The following is a 25381-nucleotide window of genomic DNA, read 5'->3' as shown; positions in this document are numbered from 1 at the left end:
TGTGGGTCCTAATATAAAGCTGGCCAATTAATGTTTGTTGTTTAATGCACTGTGATTTTTTTAATAAAACAAGTAAAGAAAGCAGTTGCAGAAAGTAATCATCAACTTTCCTGGGTTATGGTAGCTAATTAAAATAATAAAATGGTTAAACATTTAAAGGAGGAAAATGTAAAATATGTACAAGAACCAGTTCAGGAAAGAAAGTATTATTTTAAAATTTTAAAATTTACTAGCAATGAATCCCAAGTAAAATAGTGAGAACACCAGGCAAAGCAAAAAACACTGCTGCTGAAGAACAACTCAAGCAGGGTAAATGTAATAATAGGTGCAAAGTTTGCCCAAGCCTAGTAACCCACCGCAACTGAAGAGATGTTTGCTTTCAGCCTGTAAATGCCACTTGCTGATTGGTCTAACACAAATTCTGAATCTTTAATAACACTGCTTCCTTGGAATTTATCAATACCGGTTTACGAACTTACACTCCTAGAACCTCTGAGTAACAGCCTGTTGAGAGTGAGATTCTAGAAGCTATAGTTAGAGAGCTGGAGGTTTCCAACAGTTTTTTTCTACTGTCTGAGAAGCACCCAATCGTGGCTATTAAACCTGTCCTTTATTTTAAAAGGAATCTGCTGGTCACTAGCAGGTTTCAGCAAGAAAACTATTAAATATGGTGGCGAAGACTACACTGCGTGCTGTAGGCCTTTTAATAACATGCTTGAAGCTGTAGCTTCAAAATGTGTGGTAAGTTACTCTGTACATTTCAAAAACTGTCTTCACAAGTTTGGGGTTAGGACAAACTTTAATTCTGCATTTACAATCCACTTGAAAAACAACTACAAATGATGATGCAGAGATGATACAGAGAAAGCAGTTTTGTTTCTAAAGTTCACTGGGCTAGACATGCCTACACTCTGAAATTCAGGAACCAGTCTCTGGTCCAAAAAAGCAGATGTCTGGAGGCAACCATAAGCAGCAAAATTAAAGGAATAGTGACACTTCTCATGTGTTTCATCCACAAGGATAACAATCAGTAAGGAGCAGTGACTCATTTTATTTACCACTGCTCTTTGCTTAAGAGCAGTGACAGACAAAACCCCCATGTGCCTGAGCCTGTAAAAGCCAGTCTGTGCTTACCATTCTCTGTGGCTGCACTGTAACAAATGGAGCAAGAGAAGTAAGGTGAGGTGGCTGGTGTGGGGGCAGTGGTGGCTGAGGATGTAAAATATAATGTTCGCTGGAGAGCAGCGGAGGAAATGGCTGGTACGAAACAGGAAGCTGCTGCATGGTGCATCCTGGGATCAGCTGCAATGGAATAAAAAAAAATAGACTGAAAAAACAGCTGCTTGCAAGTAACTTTTCTTTACTTTATTTTAGCCTGGACAGCCATAGCTTGTTAAGATCAGAATACAAAGCTTCTGCTTTAATGTGTGCAATCAGTGACTTATATATACACACTATAGTGACCTTTTAGCTAAAGGTACTATCGCTGTAAAATGTAAATTCTAGGCACAATTGTATACACTGCATAAAATAGAGGTTTTCTTTTTTCAAAAAATAGTAAAATAAACAATTTACTTAAAGGAGAAGGAAAGGTAAAAACTAAGTAAGCTTTATCATAAAGGTCTATGTAAATACAGCCATAAGCACTCACTGAAAGAAACAGGACTTCTTGTTTCCTCCTTGTCTCTGTAATTACTGTGCCAGAGTCTACTCAGCTCTTTCCTCTCTCCCCTCTCCTGCTCCCCCCTCCCATAAGAATGCTAAGAACCCCCCCCTTAGGAATGTTTGATCTGAGCCAATTAGCAGGAAGCTTCCTCATAGTCTTACAAACTGCATGTACACCAGTCTGGGTCTTGGTGCAAAAGCGTGGCATTATGGGAATTTTCTTTACAGAGCTCAGCGTTTTTTTATGAGGCATCTGATCATCTGAACAGGAGAAATATGGGGAGACTTTAGGGCACGATTGAGAGAACTGAAGGTATGCCTGCAGCTTGAGATTAACACATTATTAGCCTTTCCTTCTCCTTTAATAAAATACTACTCTAGTGCTTTTAAATGCAAATCCCATCATCTTCAACTGCCATGCTGGGATGAAGTTAAGGAGCTGATGAAAAAGTTCATTAAGGTTGAGAAGCTGAATTACAAAACACTTTAAATACATGGCATTAATGTGACTACTTTATCCACTGGATCCATTTTTATACAGCAGTAAATAATTGGTCAGTTTCCCAATTGGTGTCTTTACTCTGAAGAAACAGTCAAGCTGCAGGTTATGTGAAAGGGGCACTGACCTGAAGCCAGAGTCAATCTGCAGCAGAAGAAACAGTGCACAGCTATACAATTTATAATCATTTTTAAAGGGAGAAATAAAATCAGCATCTTTGAACACAATCTACTCTTCATTTACTTTGTTAATGGCAACACCACTTCAACTAACTTTTACTAGAAATATGGTACTTCAGCTGTCTGAATAATAATAATATACATTGTTACCATGCCATAATTAAGCCATTTTTTTTTTTTAAATCCCACTCACCGGAGGTGGCAGGCAGCAGAGAGGGTAATGCTGCCCACTGATCATGACAGAGCATGCTGGCAGCTGTTGGGCGCTGCACCCAGGAATGTGCTGGCCAGTGTGCAGGGGAAAGCCTTGGGTGGTTACTGTGGTAACTGTGTATGATAAAGGGACAGGTCCCTGATGCACCTGGAAAAAGTAAAAGTAAATTAAAAAAGGTCTTATTGATATCTGTTCTTTTTTATTAAACACGTGCTACTAATATATACAGGTATGGGATCTGAATTACAGAAAGGCCACCTTCCATAGACTTCATTTTAATCAAATTTTTTTTTAAAAACGATTTCCTTTTTCTCTGTTATAATAAAACAGTAGCTTGTACTTGATGCTAACAAAACAAGCCTATTGTGTTTATTTAATGTTTAAATGATTTTTTTAGTGGACAAACTATGGAAAGCCAAATTACAGAAAGATCTCTTATCTGGAAAAACTCTTTTTGGAGAATTTGCCAGAATGCAAAATTATAAATTCATTGCATCCCCTCTGCTTGAGATCTGCTTGTGTAACCCAAGGGCCAAACAGATTAATCAAATTTGCAATTTGGCCCGCCCCTGTGTTAAAAAACACAAGAATCTTTACTTCTGCCCACGCTGCAGCGAAGTCTATACTTTGTATAGCTCACTTAACATTATGCAACTACCACTGCAAATACCAAAAAAAGAAAGTTCTTGGTTGCTTTCTGCCCCTAAAGAGGAAGTAATCATGTGGTCCTTCTTAGATACATCCTAAGTAAGCTCTACTTCAAGCAGCAACTTAGGGAGTGGTGCAACTATATATATGGTGGGGGCCCAAGCACGAACAAGTTACACCGCTGAAATTAAGACTGTGGAAACACATGCTTTGCAATACATATTACATAATACCAACTTCTACCTTATTATTGTTTTTCCCTAAAGCCTTGGCATCACAGAATTAGCAATTACACAGCAAGGCATTTCACAATGGTTTCTATTTTAATCACCTCTGACATATCATTAGCTCTGTGTGATGCAGGTGACTGGCACTACACGACTCTTGACAACTGAAAAAATAATGGTATGATAAACACCACAAAATATGCATGTGTCACCCTTACTCAACATCTCCTACAAGTTTTGTGTGCAGAAGTGCGCCAAAAAACAGGCAAATATATCTTGCACATTCTTCTGAAATCCACCCTAAATAGTACATGACTTTACTTTCATTATATACATTATATATATTCATTATATACTTGTTTTCCCATAATAATCTCAAACTGTAATCTGAAAATTGTAATTCTTATAGAAACTCCGTAGTGGTAGTAAATGTCCAGACTGGGAAAGTGAATTATTTGGCACAATTAGTACTATAAATATCAGAAGACTGCAAAGAACTGTTAAGCCTATGTATGGACAAAAATAATATTCACATAAAACAGTCATTCAAATAACATTTAAAAATTACCTGTTCATGGAGGTCGACCATGAATGGTGTCTGCTGGGTGGAGTGTGACGCAGGGTGAAGCATTCGTGGTGGAGCACCGGTGAGGGCCAAGACTCTATGCTCATCTACAGGAAAAAAGGCTGGTCGCAAATTGCTATCATCCTGGCTGAGGACACTCTGCTGAGGTCTATCTCTCCGTCCCCACTGACGCCTCACTGGAGGACTAAAAAAAGGGAAAGAAAACCAAGGAATATACAGGAATGAGTTAGGAAGAGGTTTTGATAATATGGCAAGAAAATAGAAGGAGAAGAAAAAGAGAGAAAAAGAGGGACATGGAAGGTAATGGTTTCATCATTTATTGTATAGAGCAGTTCTTAATATTACTACATCTGGATAACAAAACAATATTGGTCATACAAGTAGGGAGCTGGCTTCTGATGACCACTAGGTTAGAAGGCGGTACCTTTTCTAGAGCCCCGCAGCTCCTACCTTCGTCTGAGGTGTGCAGGGGTGCTGCAGGGCCCCAAGAACCTCCGCTGGTTAATGGGGGCTGAGGGAGGCCACCTATTCACTGCCAGCTCCCATGGTCGCATTTGTGACGTCAGGAAGGCGGAGTGGCGAGAGGGGCTTCCACAACACGCCGTATCTTCACGCCTGCCGTCTGCACTCTGCCAAAAAGCAGACAACCATGAGACCATTTATGTAGGTTTGCCTCATGCCTCAGCAGTCACTCATTTCTATACAAACAGGGGCTAATATAGGATAAACAGGTACAAATATTGCGTGATAACAACAAAATGAAAATTAAAAGTGGTTTGGAATGATGGTGTAAACTGCAAGGTTTAAGTAAAGAAGCAAACATCTACAAGCAGCTTTCTTACCAGTGAAGAAACAGCAACTAAATTCTATGTATGGAGAACACTAAAATACAAAAAAAAAGAGGCAGTTTTCCTATAGCAAACAATATTACTGCATCCAAATTGTAGCAACCTTTTTTTGGAGTAATAGACTAAAGGTTTCAATATGTTTCAATAAGGTTTCAACATGTTTCAATAACAATCTTTCCTGTGACCATTGGTTACAAGAAAGATTGTTCGTCCACTCTACAAACCCTAAAGGTGGCCATACATGGGCCGACTGTAGCTGCCGATATCGGTCCCTTGGACCGATTCGGCAGCTTATCGGCCCGTGTTGGGGCAGGAACGAGAGGAATGCACGACCGATATCTGGCCTGAAATTGGCCAGATATCGATCGGGCAGGTTAAAAGCAAGTGAATCTTAATGTGTATGGCCACCTTAAGAGCTGAATTGTCAGATAGCAGGTAGAGACAATAGGAATTCTACCCCTATCTGACGATTCAGCGTTAACTTATAGGTGATGCTTGGGCACCTTTTCAGACCTGCCTGACTGACGACATGACGGATATCAAAGATTTTTGCAATATTGGTTGCCTTGTCAACACACCATACATGCACCGAATATCATACAAGATAATATTGGTGCGTGTATGGGCACTTTAATTATTTTTACCCAAGATAGACCACAAACACATTGCAGGTGCTTTACAGGTTTAAAGCAACCTCAAAAAGCATTAGCAGAACCAAGAGGGGTATTTTCTTTGGAGGAAGCAGCAAAAGATTTGAGTACTACGTTTATTGTCTACATTGAAGACTGAAAGTAATTAAACACGAGGACACCTATAGCGCTGAGTATCACTTACAAACTTTTTTCTCAAAAAGCATTAGTGATGGTGAAATCTTGCTACCCATAAAAGTGAAAATGTACCACACAATGGCTATCATGCTGCTGGGTGGGGGTGGATTGTTTTAATGTTACAAATCGAAAGTTAAAGTGTCCCAAACACCACCCTATACAATCCAGGATTCTAAACATGTAATCAATTCACAAATTATTCTTCCCAGAGGAGTGTATACTGCCTAACCATATCTATATCCTGTCTCTGCACTGCATTTTATGCCAGTGTCTGTGCACCAACATCACGTGACATTGCCGTGCCACATATCCAGGGGTGGCATAGGAATGGAAGACAAATCAGGTACAAGTGACATGGTGTTGCTTGGTGTTGGAGCTTGTTAAGTACAATGGGTTTTTTTTCTATGCCCTACTAAGAACATTAAGAAAAAACTCCAAATTTTAATAAGAATCCAATAAAAATGAACAAGTGTGAGAATGTTCATTTAAGTGACTGTATGAGATAGTGATTAAAGGAATTCTAAGTTACTAACAATGTGGGGAAAGCTTGGGATCATGAGTGGAAAAGTGAGTAATTAAGAAAATATGAATATAGCAGACATCAGGTTGTATACATTACACACAGTAGGAGACGGTAAGCATGCTACCACTGAAAGGTTAATAACACATAAGCTTACAGTTTTATCAGGAGATAAGCAACTGATACATTTAGTGGGCAATTGATAGGTTTCAACATTTCCACTGTGACAAGCCACACAGACCCATATCTGTGCACATCAACCAATGTTTTACATACAGATGTGATACCTTAAAAAGGCACTAATTTGAAAGTTGGGCCACATTCCCTCACCGTCCTCCTCTCTTTATTCAGAGATCCTTACCTACCATTGAACAAACAACCCCCTTTTCTAAAAGCAGCCACCGAGCAACTCATTACCAGGGACCTCTCAGTGGACTGGTAATCCGTTTTACCAGCTCCCCAAATGTTCTGTAGGACAGAAAGTACTAAAGTGAAACTGACATCATATTCTTGTTTAGTGCCAGAACAGAAAACAGACATTTCTTAATTAAAACAACAGACAAAAAGTATGTTGCAGAAGCCATACCGCATAATGTCCCTTTAAATTTGAAAAAAAAATCTGACTGACCGACCAATTCTGTGAATACATGGCCATCTGAATACACAGGAGTCTGTTTTCCAAGAGTTCTTTAATTTAAGCAGATGTTCAGCAATGTCCTTGATTTGATACCTACATTATTGTGTGATGCATGGTGCAACAGAATCTGAAACCCAGTATTATGGGAGTGAGCTCACTGTATAAGGGTAAAACTTTTTGTAAAGTTTTAGTAACATATAAGCACAAACTATTCTACAGCTTTGCAACAAAAGTCATTCCATTCTCGCAATAGAATAAAAGTGCATATAAAATATATATATGACTCTACCTATAGGTATTAATAAAACCTGTGTATCTCCTTTATTTTTTTGCCAAAACCTTGCCATCACAGTGAAAACCCTGCACATTCAATGTCTGCTTTTTCCCTACATCCAAAAGGTGCCAACCCTCATCTTTTGGGCATTGATGGCATCTGCATCTAGTGAATAACATCTTCTGGCAGCCAAAATCTACCTTGGGTGGGCAGTGACAAGCAAAGACTGTTGATGTCACGGACTATATGTACTGGACTCAAGGGTTAAATCAGGATGTTGGCCTCAACCAAACAAATTATTCTTTCTATTTAATACAGCAGAGACTGAACTGCACTGTAGAACTTGTTTTTTTTACAAGCAAAGAGTGGTTGTTGCACTAGATTTTCTTCAGCAAGATAAACAAGAATACACATTTGAAACATTATGTAAATACACAGTACACGTGCTGTAGCAACACAGATTATTGCAATCTGAGTGATAAAGTCTCTGCTACTAAGTTTTACTTAATGTTCCCACAAGGGTAGCAGCTTCTCTAATACAGTTTATCCATGGACCAGTTGACTTTTTTCCAACTTAGGGGCATATGTGAAGTGTAAAATGTCAGGTTTGACAAACATATGGCACTACATTGCCAATTTGCTAAATGATAATGTGAGTCACTCAATGACTTGCCTGCTGTCGTCCCCATCTCACTTCTCTGCCATTCCTAAGAACACCAGCAACAGACCATACTGACAATACTGCAAAATGCTCCAACACCTATACTGCCCATTTCCCCTTCACCATACATCACCCTAAACTAGTGCATGAATAGAAAGGCCAATTCAGTCTGGTGGAGCGATTCAAAATATATTACATATTATGACTAAATACAACGCTTACTATCTTAAAGTCATTATATAAGAGCTATAGATAACTAGTCTGTGTTGGATCCAGTGCTCCATAAATTAAAGCTACTGGCTAGGGGCCTCAGTTGAGTGCCAGTTGGGGTAAATATTTATTTTACTGTACTTGATACTCAAACTATAGTAAGCTGACTCTTACAGTTATTTTTTGTACCCTTAAAGGAACAGTAACACCAAAAAATGAAAGAGCTTTAAAGTAATAAATATATAATGCACTGTTGCCCAGCACTGGTAAAACTGGTGTGTTTGCTACAGTAACACTACTATAATTTATATAATAAGCTGCTGTGTAGCCCCGGGGGCAGCCATTCAAGCTGGAAAAAAGGCACAGGTTACATAGCAGATAACAGATAAGTTCTGTAGAACACAATAGTGTTTTATCTGTTATCTGCTATGTGCCTGTGCCTTTTCTCCTTTGAATGGCTGCCTCCATGGCTACATAGCAGCTTATTTATATAAATTATAGTAGACTTTTTTGAAGTAAACACTCAACTTTTACCAGTGCAGGGCAGCAGCACATTACTTTTTAGTTACTTTTATACACTTTCATTTTTTTGTGTTACAGTTCCTTTAAGTACTTAGGACTGAGCTCAGAAAGTCTCAGTATACTAAATGCTAAAAACTGATCTATTAAAACAAATCTGTGAAGGAAGGCATCAAAGCATACATTAGAACTTGTGTGAAAGTTTCAAAACTGGGTATTTGAAATAGTAGGTTTAGCAATGAGTGTTTTTTATGGTGCACATCAGAACCTTTTTGCTATGACATTCTAGTGAACCATATATTTAAACATTAATTTTGAAAAATATACTGTATGCCTATCTTGGAGAACAGTATAATAAAAAGACCAATAAATATAATGACAAAAAGGAATGGTTTTTACAGACTGTCTTCTACACGTCTACCCACAACTCAATAAAAGTTCATTGTAAGGTGAGCTTCCCATAACTCTCTTTAGGTCTGCTTTTCAAAATGCAACAAACCATATTACTTCCATAACAATATCCAACTGGTGTACATGAATGACCCCTTGCATTCAGTTTAGTTGGGTCCACTAATAAAAATACATGCAGAAGACTAGTGAAAGCATGTTCTTAATTGGATAATTATATATAATTTGACCAAAAATAGTCACATATTTTTATTAATAAATTTTACTCCATTTGTGTTATTAAAATATATTTCTCAGTTATATTGTTAATTCCTGTGCCAAGCTAAAATTCTAAAGCCAGCTGCTTTTATGAAGAGTTCATTTAGCAGAATAAATGCAGACCACAAACTAATAGTTCATTTATGCAGACATCAATGAAAGCCTTTTATTGTCTGAGGCTACTTGTTCTTTTATGTGCGCTTTCAAAATGGGATTTTACTTGAAGCAATACATCCGGATTATCTGCTAGACGGCAGTGTGTCTATAGGAAAATAAAAAGGTACATGGGGCGCACTGCAAAAGTCCTGTATTGAGGGTAAGATCAGGGCAACTGATAGGAGAAAGAAGAGGGACACCAGAGGAGAATGCAGCTAGTAAGGGCTACACCTAATAAAGCAACATTGCACAGCGCACAAGTACCCCAGACACAATCGCAAGGAATAAAGGAACTGCTGCTGCAACATGTACAATCATCGCTTTATTGATCTGCTGTTCTATGCCTGTTACCTACAGCCCTTCCTCCTGATGCAAGTAAATGCATTTTACTTCAGTAATAATAGCTGAGGTACAACGGGTGCTAGGTACCCTCCATGCCACCTTGCCTGCCCCTGGTGCCGGGGACATGTTCGGGTAATACAGCAAGCTATGTGGGCACAGTTGAGCCCGTCTGCATTGAACCTGTCGCTTTAAGAGCAGCTCAGACTCAGACCATGTGCTCAGCAGGAAACACAAAGCAACAACAAAGGGAACGGCTCAATCGCCGTCCCCTGCCCAAAACATAAAGGCAACGGGTCCATCAGTCTCTCGGTACTTACCAGCGCTTAGCCGTCGCCCCCGAGCATGCAGAGGAAGAACGGAGAGCCAGCACCGAGACACAAAGGCAGGGAAGGAGGGCGGAGGGAAGGGCTGGGGAAGGAAGCGGGGTGCGGAACAATAACAAGCAGCGCACTGACCCCCAACGGTAGCTGCTAGTTCCTAGTTGCGAATGGCCGCAAGTAGTGACGTCACGATCACGTGTAGGTCTCGTGTGAGAGCTCCAAACGTGACGTCGTGCAGCCACGCCTCCTCGCAATGGCGGTATAAATACATTACACGTGTGGGGCGCAACCGGGGCACTTGCTGCGGAGCTTCGATACATCTTCATGTCTTTGTAAGGTACGTGCCCTAACTAACAGAGGCTTTTTGCTGCCTGCTTATATGCGGAGTGTTTGGATTTTTTTGCAAGGTGGGGGTGTTGATGTTTTTGTGTACTCTGATATTTTCAGGTGACGTTGGCTTCATGTGCTGCAATATTTTAAGCTTGGAGTATGCTAATGCCTTTTTGCTGTATTTTTTTTTTATGATAGTGTGGGTTTGTGTAATTTGGAATTCTATTGCAATTTTTTTTTCTCCAAAATGTTGAGGGGGTATTGGTCAAGTCTATTTATTCTGCAGAAAACGTTATCATGCCTGAATAAAGAGCCCTAAAAGCTTTCTCTGATTGCAGCTGCCATTTTAGCAGGGGAGTGAGTTTTTTTTAATTCTTATGGAAGGGGGGAGTGGGAGAGAGCTGTGCAGACTCTGGCCCTAGGAACGAAGGATTTTTCTGAGAGGAAGTCAGATACCTGAACATGTTTACAAAAAAAACTCAAAACCTGTTTCTTTCAATAGAGTTCCAAAGCTTTTTCTTTCAACAGAGTGTTGCCTCAATATCAATAAAAAGATGTGGACCCCTCCTTCCTCTACCACTTTCTATAAAAAGAGGCAATCTCTACCGTGCTGCCGGGAATTTTTTTAAACTGAGCCACTTTCACGTGAAACAGACTGCGGGGAGGGAGAGGTGCAGCTGGAGGGCAGTTAAAGGAGAAGGAAAGGCTAAGTCACTTGGGGGTGCCAAAATGTTAGGCACCCCTAAGTGACTTTAATTGCTTACCTTGTACCCCGGGCTGGTGCCCGGGGTACCTGTAGCGAGCGCTTCCGGCTTTGTTTTGCAAGGACTAAACGACAGACGCATGCGCAGTAGAGTGAAAAGTTGACTTCTCTGTTAAAGTTTACTGCGCATGCGCACGCACTGAAGCAGGAAGTGCTGCAGGTACCCCGGGCTGGTGCTGTTCTCTCCAAACAGGGGCACCAGCCGGGGTAAAAGGTAGGCGATTTAAGTCACTTTGGGTTGCCTAACATTTTGGAACCCCCAAGTGACTTTGCCTTTCCTTCTCCTTTAAGGGGGGCTTTAGTTCTCCCTGAAAGAGTGCAAAATGTTCAAAAATGGCATGGCAATAAAATTATCAAATTGGCCAAATCGGCTGGCAGTGAAAGGGTTCAAAACATACATTTGTTGGTTCAACAAATTTGCTTTAAATGGTATTTGCAATGTACACCATGTAATTCAGAAATACAAAAATATAAAATTAACCATAATAAACATGTTTACATATGCAAATTAACCTTTATAATACTTTTATAATTATGCATACATTTCCAAATGGCTGTTAAATTGTCAATATCAATGAAATATTTGATCTTTCGTATATATTTTATTAGAAAAGACAGTCAGAATGAGCTTGCCCGATTATAGCGAGACAGAACAAATTCAAGGATCAAGAGATGGTAAGAAAAGATTATGGTTTGTAATGGTTTGCATAAATCTTTTACTCATTTACCTATATGCTATAAATTTCTTTTATTTAGGTATGTAGTATTGCTACTATCTATGTTCATTTTCAACACTGGAAAATAACTGTGTTGTTCTGAGAACAAGGTCTTGCATAGGCCCCATTTATTGGTATTTATCAAGTATTTATCAAGTATAAGCCTTGCTTATACTTGAGTTGGGTGCCTCCAGACTAGCACCTCTGTGTGCAATTTAGGCCACCCGCAACCAGACCTTCCAGTGCCCTAGCCCACTCCCAAAACAATCTTCACCATTCTCACCTGTCACATTCTGCACTAGACATTGCACTTTTCATTCTAAATAAACTATATATAGTTTTGAAGGATTTTAAATCTTTGTGTTTTAGCTTGGTTGCTGATTGAGCTAAGGGGATAGTACTCTTAAGGTATCATTGTTAATACCCTCTTCTCCACTTACAGAGCTAGTTTATTTTGATAATTGATTATTGAAATTTAGTAGTAGCTGGCGAATTTCCCACCCTAGGCTTTTACTCGAGTCAATAAGTTTTTAATTTTCTTGGGTAAAATTAGGAATCTTGGCTTATATTCGCATTGGCTTATACTCGAGTATATATGGTATTTTCAAAAGTTGCCCCTCTTTTGGTGTTCCCTATATATCTATTACAGTCACTGTCCATGTTTCGTATGCGGGGTGTGTGTGTCCTAACAGTCCCTGCCAGAAGCGGGGGGTGGGGGGTGGGTAGCTAGCTAATCACAGTTGTGCAGTCACACAGGCAGATAGGCTTCAGTTACCTATCAAGTCAGCCTAGCTGCTGATTGGTTCCTAAATCATTTAAAAAATCAGCCCCAAAGGCATGAGTTTTTTTTTTTTGTTTTTTTTTTAAAGCACTTTCCTTCATGGAATATCAAATGCTTGCATTCTTTGTTATACTGGAAACACTAGTGAACCTCTCTTTTACTAGGTGTGTGAAAAAAGTGAAAAGTTTGCCTCACGGGATGAAGCTATGTATGCAATAGATGTCTTTGAAGAAAGTAGCAATACAAACTTTGTTGTTATTGAGAAGAAAAACTTTGGCAATAAAGGTAAGATTTAAGTGAGGTTTCTAAACCCCTCAACTATTACAGGGGACAGTTTTTTAGATTGTTGTACAATGGTTACTACTAGTAAGCCTATGTACTGAATTCTTTGTATTCTCTTTAACATAGAGAAGTAATGAGCTATAGGACAATAGCACACAGGGTACTGGTGGCATTTTAACCATTGATGTGAACCCTGGCAACTTGCTTTGAAGCCTACATGTCTGGTGGTAAATGTGGCACTTATAAAGCCCCCACTAGCCCAGTGTGCAATGGTTTGGCTGTCTCCATAGCCTTTCTCAAAGTGAACACGCACAAAAACCCTCTGATAAACCCAAACTGGTGCCAAAATTAGGCTCATGACGTCACTAAACAAGTGGCCAGTAAGTGCCTCCAAACGTGTACATATATAAAAATAATTGTAAATAAAAACAAAAAAACCCAGAAATAATTATCAGTTATAAATAGATCAAGACTTTGTCTTATTAGAAAATAGTAGCTCACAAGAAAGTGTGCAAGCTGCCATACTGTGTACTAGCCATTCATTTATAGATTAAACCAGAGAGAAGAACTTCTGTTCCTCATTTTAACGACCATTTGTACTGGCGGCTCAGTACTATTGGAGGCAAGGGTGTCAATAGCCATGGCAGGTTAGGGGATAGCACAATGACCATAATATAGACAACGGGGACTTTGATTGCCCGTGTCCCTGTGACTTCAGTGACCGCAGCTGTCAGTCAGGATGCCACCCTCGCTCGTGGTGGTTACAAGGTGCGCCGCATTATATGCGATAATAGAGTGGCATACACACTGTTTCCTGGTATGATCTTGTAATTTTCCGCTTTATTATCCATTTTTTTGCCTATAACCCTTATGAGTTCAGCTATACAGGTTACATCGCTCCATTTCACTTTCTTTCTTGTAAGCTATTTTCTAATAAGACATGGGGTATTGACCTATTTATAAGTGATGATGATTTGTGTTCTTTTGTTATTTATTTTTATTTACAATTCTTTTGTACACGTTTGTAGGTGCTTACTGGCCACTTGTATAGTGAATCATCAGCCTAATTTGGGCGCCAGTTTGGGTTTATCAGTGGGTCTTTGTGTGTTTTCACTTTGAGAAAGGCTGCGGAAACAGCAGAACCGTTAGTAGCAAAAAATAAAGTTTTTATTTCAAACGTGCATCCGAGTCCTGTGAGTGCAGCATTTTTAATACTGCACCCAGACTCTTTTTACACTTTATATGCGAGTGCTTGCTTTCTACAAAGTGTGTGTACACAATAAAACACTTTTGTCTAATTTGTTTTAATGATTGCTTTTAGATTTTTGGCCATGCCAAAAGTCCACAGTGCATTGGGATGGTCCAGTTTTTGAGGGCATTTGTATTATGCAGTTCACTGGTGTTCCCTATTTAAATGTTGGAAGAAAAGCTTTTAATTGCCTCTCAAGGCAACTTTGGCAAATGTGGCCCGCATATGCCATCCCACCGGCGACTTACATTCTAGCCGGTGGGATGGAATTGCAGCGACTAATATGTGTCACTGCCCTTAGGTTTATGCTATAAACAAGTTTATATTTGTAATTATTTAAAGAACAAAGATTTTGAACAGGACACAAGCACAGAACTGCAATTGTAGGATGATTTTAGACATCAAGACCAGAGGTCTATTTGCTTGGGTCTTAAAATGTTCACACAGAACAAGGAATGAATCTGTTGTCTCCTGTCAAAATTATCCTTAGTGCAAGGTTCAGAAAGTCACAAATAGTCTCTAATACCATTTAGGACACTGTACTGATGTAGAAGATTTCTTTTACCAAAGAGATACCTTTTTGGGCTATTTTGCTGAGACAGTGAGACACTAATGCCTTTCCTAAAGCTGGACACAGACACCGTTATGCTAAAACAAGCATGATGATAGGATGGCATGGGATCAGCCCCATGTAGGAAGAAATGGTTAAATGGTAACATTTTTGTTCTTGAATGTGTTCCCCTCACAAGCTTTCAGGACGTACAAGCTATTGTTTAATACTCTCTTAATGTATACCTCTAATAAACGCACTGGTTAATATCCTTAGTATCCTGAGTCAGGCAATTACATAATCTTCTTTTAATATTTGTTAATTGTACTATGAAATAAGGAGAATATCATTATAAATGCAATGTGAAGGATCCACATTCAAATTTTTACAATAAAATATCACTAATCATTTTTAACACTGTTTTAAGAAAACCTTTTTTTTCTAACATTTAAAGGGCATGTCAACCCCAAAAATGTGTTGCATAATAAAAGAAAACATAATTCTAAGCAATTTTACAATATAAAATTAAAAATTTGTAGCGCTTTAAAAGTTATTTGTAAGTGTAATTGCTATTGAAAGCAGCATTTGCTAAACTCCTGGTTGTTCCTCTTTAAACATTGTTGCAACTGTCAAGTCTCCTCCAGCAAGTCAGATCTGTCAATCTGCTGCTTTGTGTTACATTGTTTCAACAGTCGGAGCCACCAGGGCAGAGAATAGAAAAGGACAGGCAAACACTGCTTCTAATAGCAATTATATTTACAAATAACTCAGAAATCATTACAAATTTGTAATAAATGTATATTGCAAAGCTGCTTAGAATTTTGTTTTCTTTTATTAGGCAAAAAATTATATTTTGTGTTGCCTTGTCCTTTAAGGGGTGGGTTCACCTTTGAGGTAACGGTTAGTATGTTATTGAATTGTGAATTCTAAGCAACTTTTCAATTTGTATTCATTTTTTCTTAGTTTTTAAATATTTTGCCATCTTCTGATTCATTTCAGCTTTTAAATGGGGATCACTGACTCCATGTAAAAAACGATGGCTTTGTAAAGCTACAAATTTGTCGTCATTACTACTTTTTATTAATCTTTCTATTTTAGGCCCCCTTCTACTCATATTTTAGTCTCTCTCATATTTTGGCTGCAGAAAAATCTTGTCCCAAAAAAACACGAATCCGTTTTTAAACATGTGCAGCTTCTCGAGTGCACTTAAGGCCTCATTTTACACTTAATGACAAAGTTATAGCTTCTTCTGGAAGACCCCATTACACTTGATCGTGGATTTGCTAAGTTTGTCCAAAGCAACATGTCACTATAGCAACAATAATATATAAAAGTCTAGTTTTAACATTCCTTTTAAAACATTCAGAATCTTTTCCCATTAATAAAATAGCCTCAAACACTATTTGGAACTGTTTGCGAAGAACTTTACATTAATATTTTTTTTTTCTTTTCTGTTTAACTTTTATCACAGATCAACAAATCTACGATGTGTTGATTTAAACAGACTGAAGTGCTGCAACAAATTGTAGATTCTACTGCCTGAGACACTTACAACTCTGAAAACAGAAAATACGCTTTTAAAGCTGCTCCTTTGTTCCCCTGGCCATAAAATATGAGCAGATTGGGGGAGGCAGTAGCTTTTGGGGTGTGTTTTCTACATACATCAGACCTTTGAAAAATGTGTCTGCTGTTGTCTCCCATTACAACGATTTACTGGCTGCCCCCTCCAGATGCTGTGGCCATCCAGCGACTTCAGCTACCTTGCCTTTGCACTTAGGTTGGTATTATTTAGACACACTAACCCTTTTTTTTCCTCTCCAAATGTTCACACCTGTTTAAATTTCTGGGGGGAGGATTTTTACATCTGTCCATATATTTTAGTGTTGGGCTAGAACTACTGCCTGTATGTTGAGGGAGCACTTCAAGTGGGGCACAAGATCTCTGAAACAAGGACACAAGCATGGTGGCAGTTTGAACTTGTTCAGTTTATTAGAAGCCTTTCAGGGTTTTTATATAGTTTCTTGCAAGGGGACCTGTCACCCAAAGAAATAATTACAAGTTGTTTTCTATTGTGTTTGTCAAGCAAAATAAACTTCAATTACACTATATAAATTATTTTGAACTAATTTCCTTCAGCACTGGAATTCACATTTGCAGAAAACAGGCAGGCTCCATTTTGTGGCCACTGTTATTAAGGCAAGCTGTGCATCCTGATAAAATCTTGTTTCTGTGCCAGTATGGGGGGACCTGATAACCATGTCCATGCACGGGTTACACAATTAGATGGTGAGGAGGGAGGGATAATGTAAGGAGTGCAATATCATCTAAGAAGTTCTGAACTGAAAGTGAAACTGTCTGCCCCACCCCTATGCCTAACGCGTAGAGGCGGGTCAGGAAATACATGATTGACAGCTGGGACTTTTAAATGCTTATTTAATGGGTATAGATGTGTTAATAAAAAATGGCTTTGGGTTTCATGTTTAATTTGAAAAGGGCTTTTATTATACAGCTTTTTATGTCTGGGGGACAGATCCACTTTAAGGAAGTTGCTAATTTGACTAAGTATCCCAGTAGAGCAAGGAGTTTTGTACGCCACTAGGAAATAGACTCCTTTAATAAAATACACTAGATCCTAGTGGATAATTGTGTGGAGCAGAACAGGGAGCCAGCTAACCGCTACCAATAATAGTAATAGTGTTTCACACTAGGAAATAGACTATTCTTACGAACACACTAGATCCTAGTGGTTGATACAAAGCACTAAATCGAGTGAAAGGGAACATTCAAAATTTCATATTCTATTATTTTTAAAATAATCTAAGTATGAGGGGAAATAAAATGTTTTTATTTATCTAACTTTATTATATAATTTTAAATAGTTTTTTTTTAACCAGCTGTACAGACAAGTTGAAGTGCTTTATTTATCTACATGCCAGCATCTTCAACCTGGATAAAAATGGCAGCCTGTTTTACTGCCATTCCTGAAATTCCTCATTGAAAATTAGCTAAATTCTACCCTACGGTCATTTCAGGTACTGAAAACAAGTAGGATCTACCCTACATGCACTACGTTGTCTAGTTTCTATTCCAACAAGAATATAGTTATTTTAAAATGTCTATTTTCTTGTATGTAAAGGTACACTGTTCCATTACCAATTTGTAACTATATGTCGGAACAGATTGTCTAGTTTCTATTACTGTTCCTTTTACCACTAAAATTTAGCCTATGTTACAAGATCTATTTCCTAATCTGTAAAAGTCCTCTGCTCAATTTTCAAGTTGCAACTAGACCAGGGGTGGGCAAACTTTTTGGCTCGGGGGCCACATTGACTTTTAAAATTTGACGGGGGGCCGGGCCAGAACCAGATGCATACATATTGCACCCCCAAGCTGTACCTGTGCCAGAAGCCATCATATTGCCCCAAGCCCCCAATCTGTACCTGTGCCAGCAGCCATCATATTGCCCCAAGCCCACAATCTGTACCTGTGCCAGCAATCATATTGCCCCTAACCCAAGCCCACAATCTGTACCTGTGCCAGCAATCATATTTCCCCAATCTGTACCTGTGCCAGCAATCAATCATATTGCCCCCAACCCAAGCCCACAATCTGTACCTGTGCCAGCAATCATATTGCCCCCAACCCAAGCCCACAATCTGTACCTGTGCCAGCAACAAGCTTCAGAACTTTCCAGGCGCCAGCTCTGTTTGAATGACGCGCGCTATCCCCTACTGCGCATGCCTCACCGCGCCAGCGTGATGAGCGCGTCAGTTTACGCCAGTTTAAGGTACGTGCTGGCCCCTGGGTGATCAACACACACGCCAGAGAGGGTTGGGGAGGGAGGAGTTCAGGCCCTGGCGCCGCGCTCTGACAAACAGCAGGGCCCACCAATCAGAGACGCCGCCGGCGTCCATGTGATGGGAGGAAGCAGCCCAGCTGCCATTTTTAATACTGGAGGTATGTTTTTCACTAGCAACTTTGGCGGCTTCGGCGGGCCGGATTGAAATCGCGAACGGGCCGGATGTGGCCCGCGGGCCGTAGTTTGCCCACCCCTGAACTAGACACAACCCTGACCCAATACGTGTAGGGATCCAGCCAGGCACTGATCACACAAAGGCAACAACTGGTGCAGCAGCATGTGTGCCTAATACCAACAATCTGCCGCTGCACAGACTCACACAGCCTCATTTCTTCGCAATACAAACTGTGGAGCCAGCCTGCTCTCCTTCCAAGTGAGGAAGTCCCAGCATCCCCTTACAGTATGGGCCAGCCTGTGCATGAAAAAAAGATTTAGGAATATCCAGTAGGCGCAAACACAATACGGTCACGTTTCTAGATTCCCAACTTGTAGAGTGGTATCACCTGCCATGTTCAGGCCTCTGTTTCCGATCCCCTTTGTACAAGAATAAGCATTAAGAAATCTCTTTGTACTCTTGCTGTAGCCCACACGCGAGTGGGTTAAGTGCAGTGTGTTTCCTAGGTGCAGTGTCGCTCACTTTAAGATGCTGGGCATGGCCCAGATAACACAACAACCAAATTTGCGCCACAGAATCGCAAGGCGCACACGGAATCTTTATAAATTGGACCTATGTTATTAAGAGGCTACGCCCAAAGGCCAATCACAAATGAGTTCCTTGAGCAGAGCCGGATACACAAAAACAGTAGCTGACGTAACACCTACGCTCACAACAGAAGCCTTGCCACCAGCAGTAAGATGTACTACCTACAATGGCTGCGAGGCCTGCGGCTGTTTTCCAGTGCAATCCCATTTCCTGCTTATAGCAAATGATGTAGCTACTAACTAACAAAGGGGAAACACGTTTGGTAATATCTTCCTGGGAAAAAGCTACACTTTGTTTTCCCTTTGTCCAACACAATATACATCAAGGATACAAATTACATACAAATACTGCTAACGTGGATCCTGCTCAGTAGAGCTTACTATCTAGATTTTTATGTGGAAGAAGTGCTTAAGTAATTGCATTAGGTCAGGGTGTCTTTAAGAACCAGCAATGCAATTAAATGCACTAGCCCTGATCACCCAAGGATGGCACTTTGTTTTTGTCAACCAGCTATATTTGGTAAAACAGCCTGTACAACAGGCCATACACAGTACAGCGCTGACAGTTCACATAGCACCAGATATTAGTATTCTTCATGGGAGCTCCTTGACTTCAGTGCTCTGTTGAGTACTGGATAAGTATTTTATTGTAGCTAGTTAAATACAGCTGTTTTGCAAGATATCCAGGGCAAACTGGGCCTGGCACTGCTTATTTTTCAGTTCTGGTGTCAGAACTGAAACCATTGTATAATGTAAATATGTTATAAGCAGCGCCACATGAGGTGGCCAACTTGACGCCAATTCCCCCATGCTCGGCTTTTTCGCTTTTTCTCTGCACTACAAATGTCAAAATTTCTACTTAAAAACAGGAATTTCTGCTTTTTGCCACCCTGGTTACTTGCTAGGCCCTGCCGCCTGAGGCAAGTTTCCAAACTTGCCTTATGGCAGCAGCAGCAGCGCCCCTGGTTATAAGATTTAAAAACCTGCACCTATAGCTTATTTTCAACCTAAATGGCTGCCCCCATAGCTTAACAGCAGCTTATAAAAATGGTAGCAGGATTCAGGCTGACATCAAACAGGCTCACTGCTTGGCTGTTAATCAGTTCAGCATGTCATTGGAAGCAGAAAAATTTTAGTTATTGGCAACCAAACCACACCAAACTAGCGGATCACTCAGTGTATGGGCAACTTAAGGCCACATAAGGCACAGCCTCAGCTTCTCTCCATCTGAGTTTTCTTTGTAGGCAGAGAGAAGCCAATGTACAAAAAAAACACGAACAATACATTTTTGCGCTGCAGGCGGAGATAAGCTGAGGCTGTGTCCAATACTTTTGCCCATGGTGTTTTTATAATGTACTTTATATACCAAAAAAGGGGACTGACAAATGCACAATTCCTGACCCTTTTATTAATTTTTCTGTGCATGTGTATATATTTTCAAAAATTTTTTTTTTATTTTATGACCATACAAATGCCAAGCCACATGCTGGGTTAACTTTAATTTGGTTATGGTGGCTTGACAATTTTATGATCATAACCTTGTAACTAAAAAACCTGTTTGTGAAAATATATTCCCATGCACAGTTCTTGCACACTTCTACAGGTGTTCAGTTGGCTTGAGGTCGGCGCTTTGTGGCAGGCCAGTCAAGTTTTTTCATTCCCATCTTAGGAAACCAGTTTTGTGTGGACATCACTTTTTGCATAGGGGTCATTGAGTTGTCAGGAATGTCATTCTGCTATAGCATTAAAGTTTTCTGTTACTGGAGCTTTGGGCCCTAGTTAAAACCTTAGAAAAAAAATAACTAGACCATTATTCTCCCTCTAAAGGGTAGTCAGCATGTCTCTGCCTAACCCAAATTAACTTCTAATAGTAATTGTGTTGACATTGCCTTGAGTTGGATTGCAACTGGGGTCATGTGATTGTCAGAAAAGGGAGGGGGTATCTATACACTTTTATCCAAAAATGCAGTCCGCTATTTTGAGCCATATAATGTAAGTTGTAAAAATAAATCTCTATCCCCAGAATGAGCTGGGGCATTGTTGATCATGGCAACAGCTGCAGGTTAGAGGGTGGTACAACAGATATTGATATTTTTTTTCACTTTAATAATACAGGTATGGGATCCTTTATCCAAAATGCTTTGGACCTGGGGTTTTCTGGATAAGGGGTCTCCGTAATTCACATCTCCTACATTAAAGGAGACATATCCTATAAAAATGGCGAATGTGCCAGGGAATTATACTCCTCTAGATATAGAAGGATTGTGCTTAATAAGTTGTGTTTCTGATTGATTTTTTGAGAAATTCCTCCAAAACCCCACTAGTCCCGCCCATCTGTTCCACTTCCTGCTGGCTGAATTCTCTGGATGAGCTGGGGAGCCGGCGGCCCTCAGTACCCTGCACTGTAGGATAGGAACCAATAAGCAGCTAGGCTGTCCTGATAGGGAACTGAAGCCTGTCTGTGCTTGTGTGAGTGCAGGGCTGTGATTGGCTCTCCCCCTCCTACTGTGCTTCTGGCAGGGACCGTTAGGTCACGCCCACTCTTCATTTCAAACTCGGACAGAGAAGTGAAAGGATCTATAGGGAGCTCCAATAAAGGGGCCATTGTTACAGATAGGGTTAATGTTTAGCCCAAAGGGAAACCAGCACCGTATATTATTCATAATTGCCTACAAAATTAGGGTTTTCCCATTTATCCAATATGTCTCCTTTAAGTCTGCTAAAAAAAAATATTTAAACAGTAATTAAACCCAATAGGGTTCCAATAAGGATTAATTATATCTTAGTTGGGATCAAGTACAAGGTACTGTCTTATTATTACAGACAAAAAGGAAACCATTTGAAAAAATGTGAATTATTTGATTAAAATGGAGTCTATGGGAGATTGCCTTTCCGTCATTCAGAACTTTTTGGATAATGGGTTTCCAGATAAGGGGTCCAATGCCTTTACATGGAATGGTTTTAATATATCCATGGAAAATGGCACTGCTCCAGACAACAATGAAACCAGCTTTCTCAGCATTCATATCACGGCAACAATATCATGGAGAAGATTTTCTCAGTGTGGCCTGAAGGTGTCTACGGCTGGAGAAGGCAGATAAGAGAGACATAGCTGCAATGTTTACAAAAATTATGGTTACTACTTAAGCAAGCAGATCCTCTTTAATGCCAAAAATATAGAGCTATTTAGTCAAAATAAATGTTTGTAAAAAAGTTATATACTTTTTGTATACACTAATGATAAAACTTACATTATGTTTAAATTCATGATAGCCACCCTTTATTTCTAAGATGAACTTACACTTTAAAATACAGTAATTGCCAAATACAGTGGTGTGAAAAACTATTTGCCCCCTTCCTGATTTCTTATTCTTTTGTATGTTTGTCACACAAAATGTTTCTGCTCATCGAACACATTTAACTATTAGTCAAAGATAACACAAGTAAACACAAAATGCAGTTTTTAAATGACTCCAAAGTCTTCATTTTGTTTTTCTTCAGCCATTCAGAGGTGGATTTGCTGGTGTGTTTTGGGTCATTGTCCTGCTGCAGCACCCAAGATCGCTTCAGCTTGAGTTGACGAACAGATGGCCGGACATTCTCCTTTAGGATTTTTTGGTAGACAGTAGAATTCATGGTTCCATCTATAACAGCAAGCCTTCCAGGTCCTGAAGCAGCAAAACAACCCCAGACCATCACACTACCACCACCATATTTTACTGTTGGCATGATGTTCTTTTTCTGAAATGCTGTGTTACTTTTACGCCAGATGTAACGGGACACGCACCTTCCAAAAAGTTCAACTTTAGTCTCGTCGGTCCACAAAGTATTTTCCCAAAAGTCTTGGCAATCATGGAGATGTTTTTTAGCAAAATTGAGACGAGCCTTAATGTTCTTTTTGCTTAAAAGTGGTTTGCGCCTTGGAAATCTGCCATGCAGGCCGTTTTTGCCCAGTCTTTCTTATGGTGGAGTCGTGAACACTGACCTTAATTGAGGCAAGTGAGGCCTGCAGTTCTTTAGATGTTGTCCTGGGGTCTTTTGTGGCCTCTCGGATGAGTTGTCTCTGCGCTCTTGGGGTAATTTTGGTCGGCCGGCCACTCCTGGGAAGGTTCACCACTGTTCCATGTTTTTGCCATTTGTGGATAATGGCTCTCACTGTGGTTCGCTGGAGTCCCAAAGCTTTAGAAATGGCTTTATAACCTTTACCAGACTGATAGATCTCAATTACTTTTGTTCTCATTTGTTCCTCAATTTCTTTGGATCTTGGCATGATGTCTAGCTTTTGAGGTGCTTTTGGTCTACTTCTCTGTGTCAGGTACCTCCTATTTAAGTGATTTCTTGATTGAAACAGGTGTGGCAGTAATCAGGCCTGGGGGTGACTAAAGAAATTGACCTCAGGTGTGATAAACCACAGTTAAGTAATTTTTTAACAAGGGGGGCAATCACTTTTTCACACAGGGCCATGTAGATTTGGAGTTTTTTTTCTCCCTTAATAACGTAAACCTTCATTTAAAAAATGCATTTTGTGTTCAATTATGTTATCTTTGACTAATAGTTAACGGTTTTTGATGAGCAGAAACATTTAAGTGTGACAAACATGCAAAAGAATAAGAAATCAGGAAGGGGGCAAATAGTTTTTCACACCACTGTATATTAGATTTGCACCTTGGATCCCCCAGCACTCCTGAATGTCACCTGTTTTTTGTTCCCTTCCAATTTTTTAAATTAGGCTATTTATGTAGTTTTTTGCCTGAATTTGTGTGTAATTTCACATCTGTCATAAAATTTTTTTTTTTTTTTTTTATAGAGACCCCAGACTTGTATAGGTCATAAACCTTACAGTACCAAATACTTTGATTTTAAAAGCACAATTCAGTAAATAAACATAACCTAGAATGCAAGTTTACACTTGTAGATATCAAATGATGGCTCCACAATCTATATTTTGTAAATGCATATATCCCACTGAATTTAAAGTGCCACAACAAAACCTTTTGCCAAATAATGCATTTTTCTACTAAAATCAACACAAAAATTATTTAAACACTTGGGTGTAAAAAAAAGTTTTTTTTTTTGTTTTTTTTTTACATTTCTGGAAATTGAGAATTGCCATGGAATATTTTCAAAACCATAACCACAAAAATCATTTTCATAATGTATAGTTTCTGCAGAATGCAAATTGGATATCCCAAAAATAGCAAAGGTAATCAATGGTAACTATAAGCAAAATTAGTTAACAACATTATTGCCTAAACATAATGGATTTTATGAATCTGCCTTTTTTATGTTCACAACTGGTCCATATTACAGCCTCGTGTGTCACAGTTTTTTTCGATATTGATTTATAGGATATTGAAAATGTCTGGAAACAGTAGAAAATACACAACTCTAGTCCAGGGGTCCACAACCTTTCCTACTCGTGAGCCACAGTCAAATGTAAAAAGTCTTGGAGAGCAACATAAGCATCATAAAAATCATGGAGGTGCCAAAGGGCTAATATTGGCTATTAGGCAGCCTCTATGCACACTCACAGCTTACAGGAGGCTTTATTTGGTAGGAAATCTTGTTTTTATTCAACCTAAACCTGCCACTGGTTGGGAACCACTGTAGTAGTCATTACAATACATGGAAAGGCCAAGTGGCATAATTTTTTTGCTTGGGGACAATATCTGTAGTTAGAAGAAAAATAAAATTCAATTTTGCACCTCTAATACGATGGCTAGGCCATGGACACATCAAGTCAAAGCCATTTGTTGCATGATGTGCCCAAATGTATTTAACATAACTGTAATGCACATAGCATCTGTCACCAAAACAAAAAGATCCCTATTGGATTCATGATCAAGGTGTGCCCAAACATTACTCACCTTAAACACTCAAGCACAGAAAACCACCAGGTTTTTGGTGTTTTTCCTTTCCCCTTATATATGAAATAGTATAAGCACCAATGGAACACATGCTCCATAGAAGGGCCACTCTATGGCAACTATAGGAAATACAAGCAGTTCCCCTTAAAAGCCATAAATCTTTTAACTTTTAAAGGGCCAGTGTCACAGAAGATGGACTATGTTGCAGAGATGTTTTGTGGCTATGTTCTGTGGCTCTTAAAGGAGAACTAAACCCTAAAGATGAATATAACTAGAAATGCCAT

At 39.5% G+C, this 25381-nt stretch overlaps 1 protein-coding gene and 1 long non-coding RNA gene across 7 annotated transcripts in view; one reads left to right on the top strand and one right to left on the bottom strand.

The window, feature by feature from the left end:
* Positions 1 to 25381, bottom strand: part of rnf44 (ring finger protein 44) — a 51216-nt gene that overhangs the window by 9201 nt on the left and 16634 nt on the right. Inside the window, exons 1-5 of one of the 6 annotated variants that reach the window (XM_004912873.3) lie at positions 9996 to 10148; positions 4443 to 4647; positions 4001 to 4202; positions 2537 to 2704; positions 1135 to 1302 (exon numbers count right to left, since the gene is read on the bottom strand). In XM_004912873.3, the coding sequence (XP_004912930.1) occupies positions 1135 to 1302; positions 2537 to 2704; positions 4001 to 4063 (399 nt within the window). In that variant the 5' untranslated portion in view covers positions 4064 to 4202; positions 4443 to 4647; positions 9996 to 10148. Of the gene's footprint in view, positions 1 to 1134; positions 1303 to 2536; positions 2705 to 4000; positions 4203 to 4442; positions 4648 to 9995; positions 10340 to 25381 lie in introns of those variants that run through there. The other 5 variants (XM_002943261.4, XM_004912871.4, XM_004912870.4 and 2 more) reach the window with 5 other exon arrangements.
* Positions 10257 to 16664, top strand: LOC105946815. The gene is made up of 4 exons (XR_001170296.3): positions 10257 to 10335; positions 11701 to 11766; positions 12753 to 12873; positions 16141 to 16664. It is a non-coding gene; the product is annotated as an uncharacterized LOC105946815 (long non-coding RNA).

This window comes from Xenopus tropicalis, chromosome 3 (assembly GCF_000004195.4).
Source record: "Xenopus tropicalis strain Nigerian chromosome 3, UCB_Xtro_10.0, whole genome shotgun sequence".
In the NCBI taxonomy this organism is placed as follows: domain Eukaryota; kingdom Metazoa; phylum Chordata; class Amphibia; order Anura; family Pipidae; genus Xenopus; species Xenopus tropicalis.
This window is presented reverse-complemented; position numbering and strand designations above follow the sequence as displayed.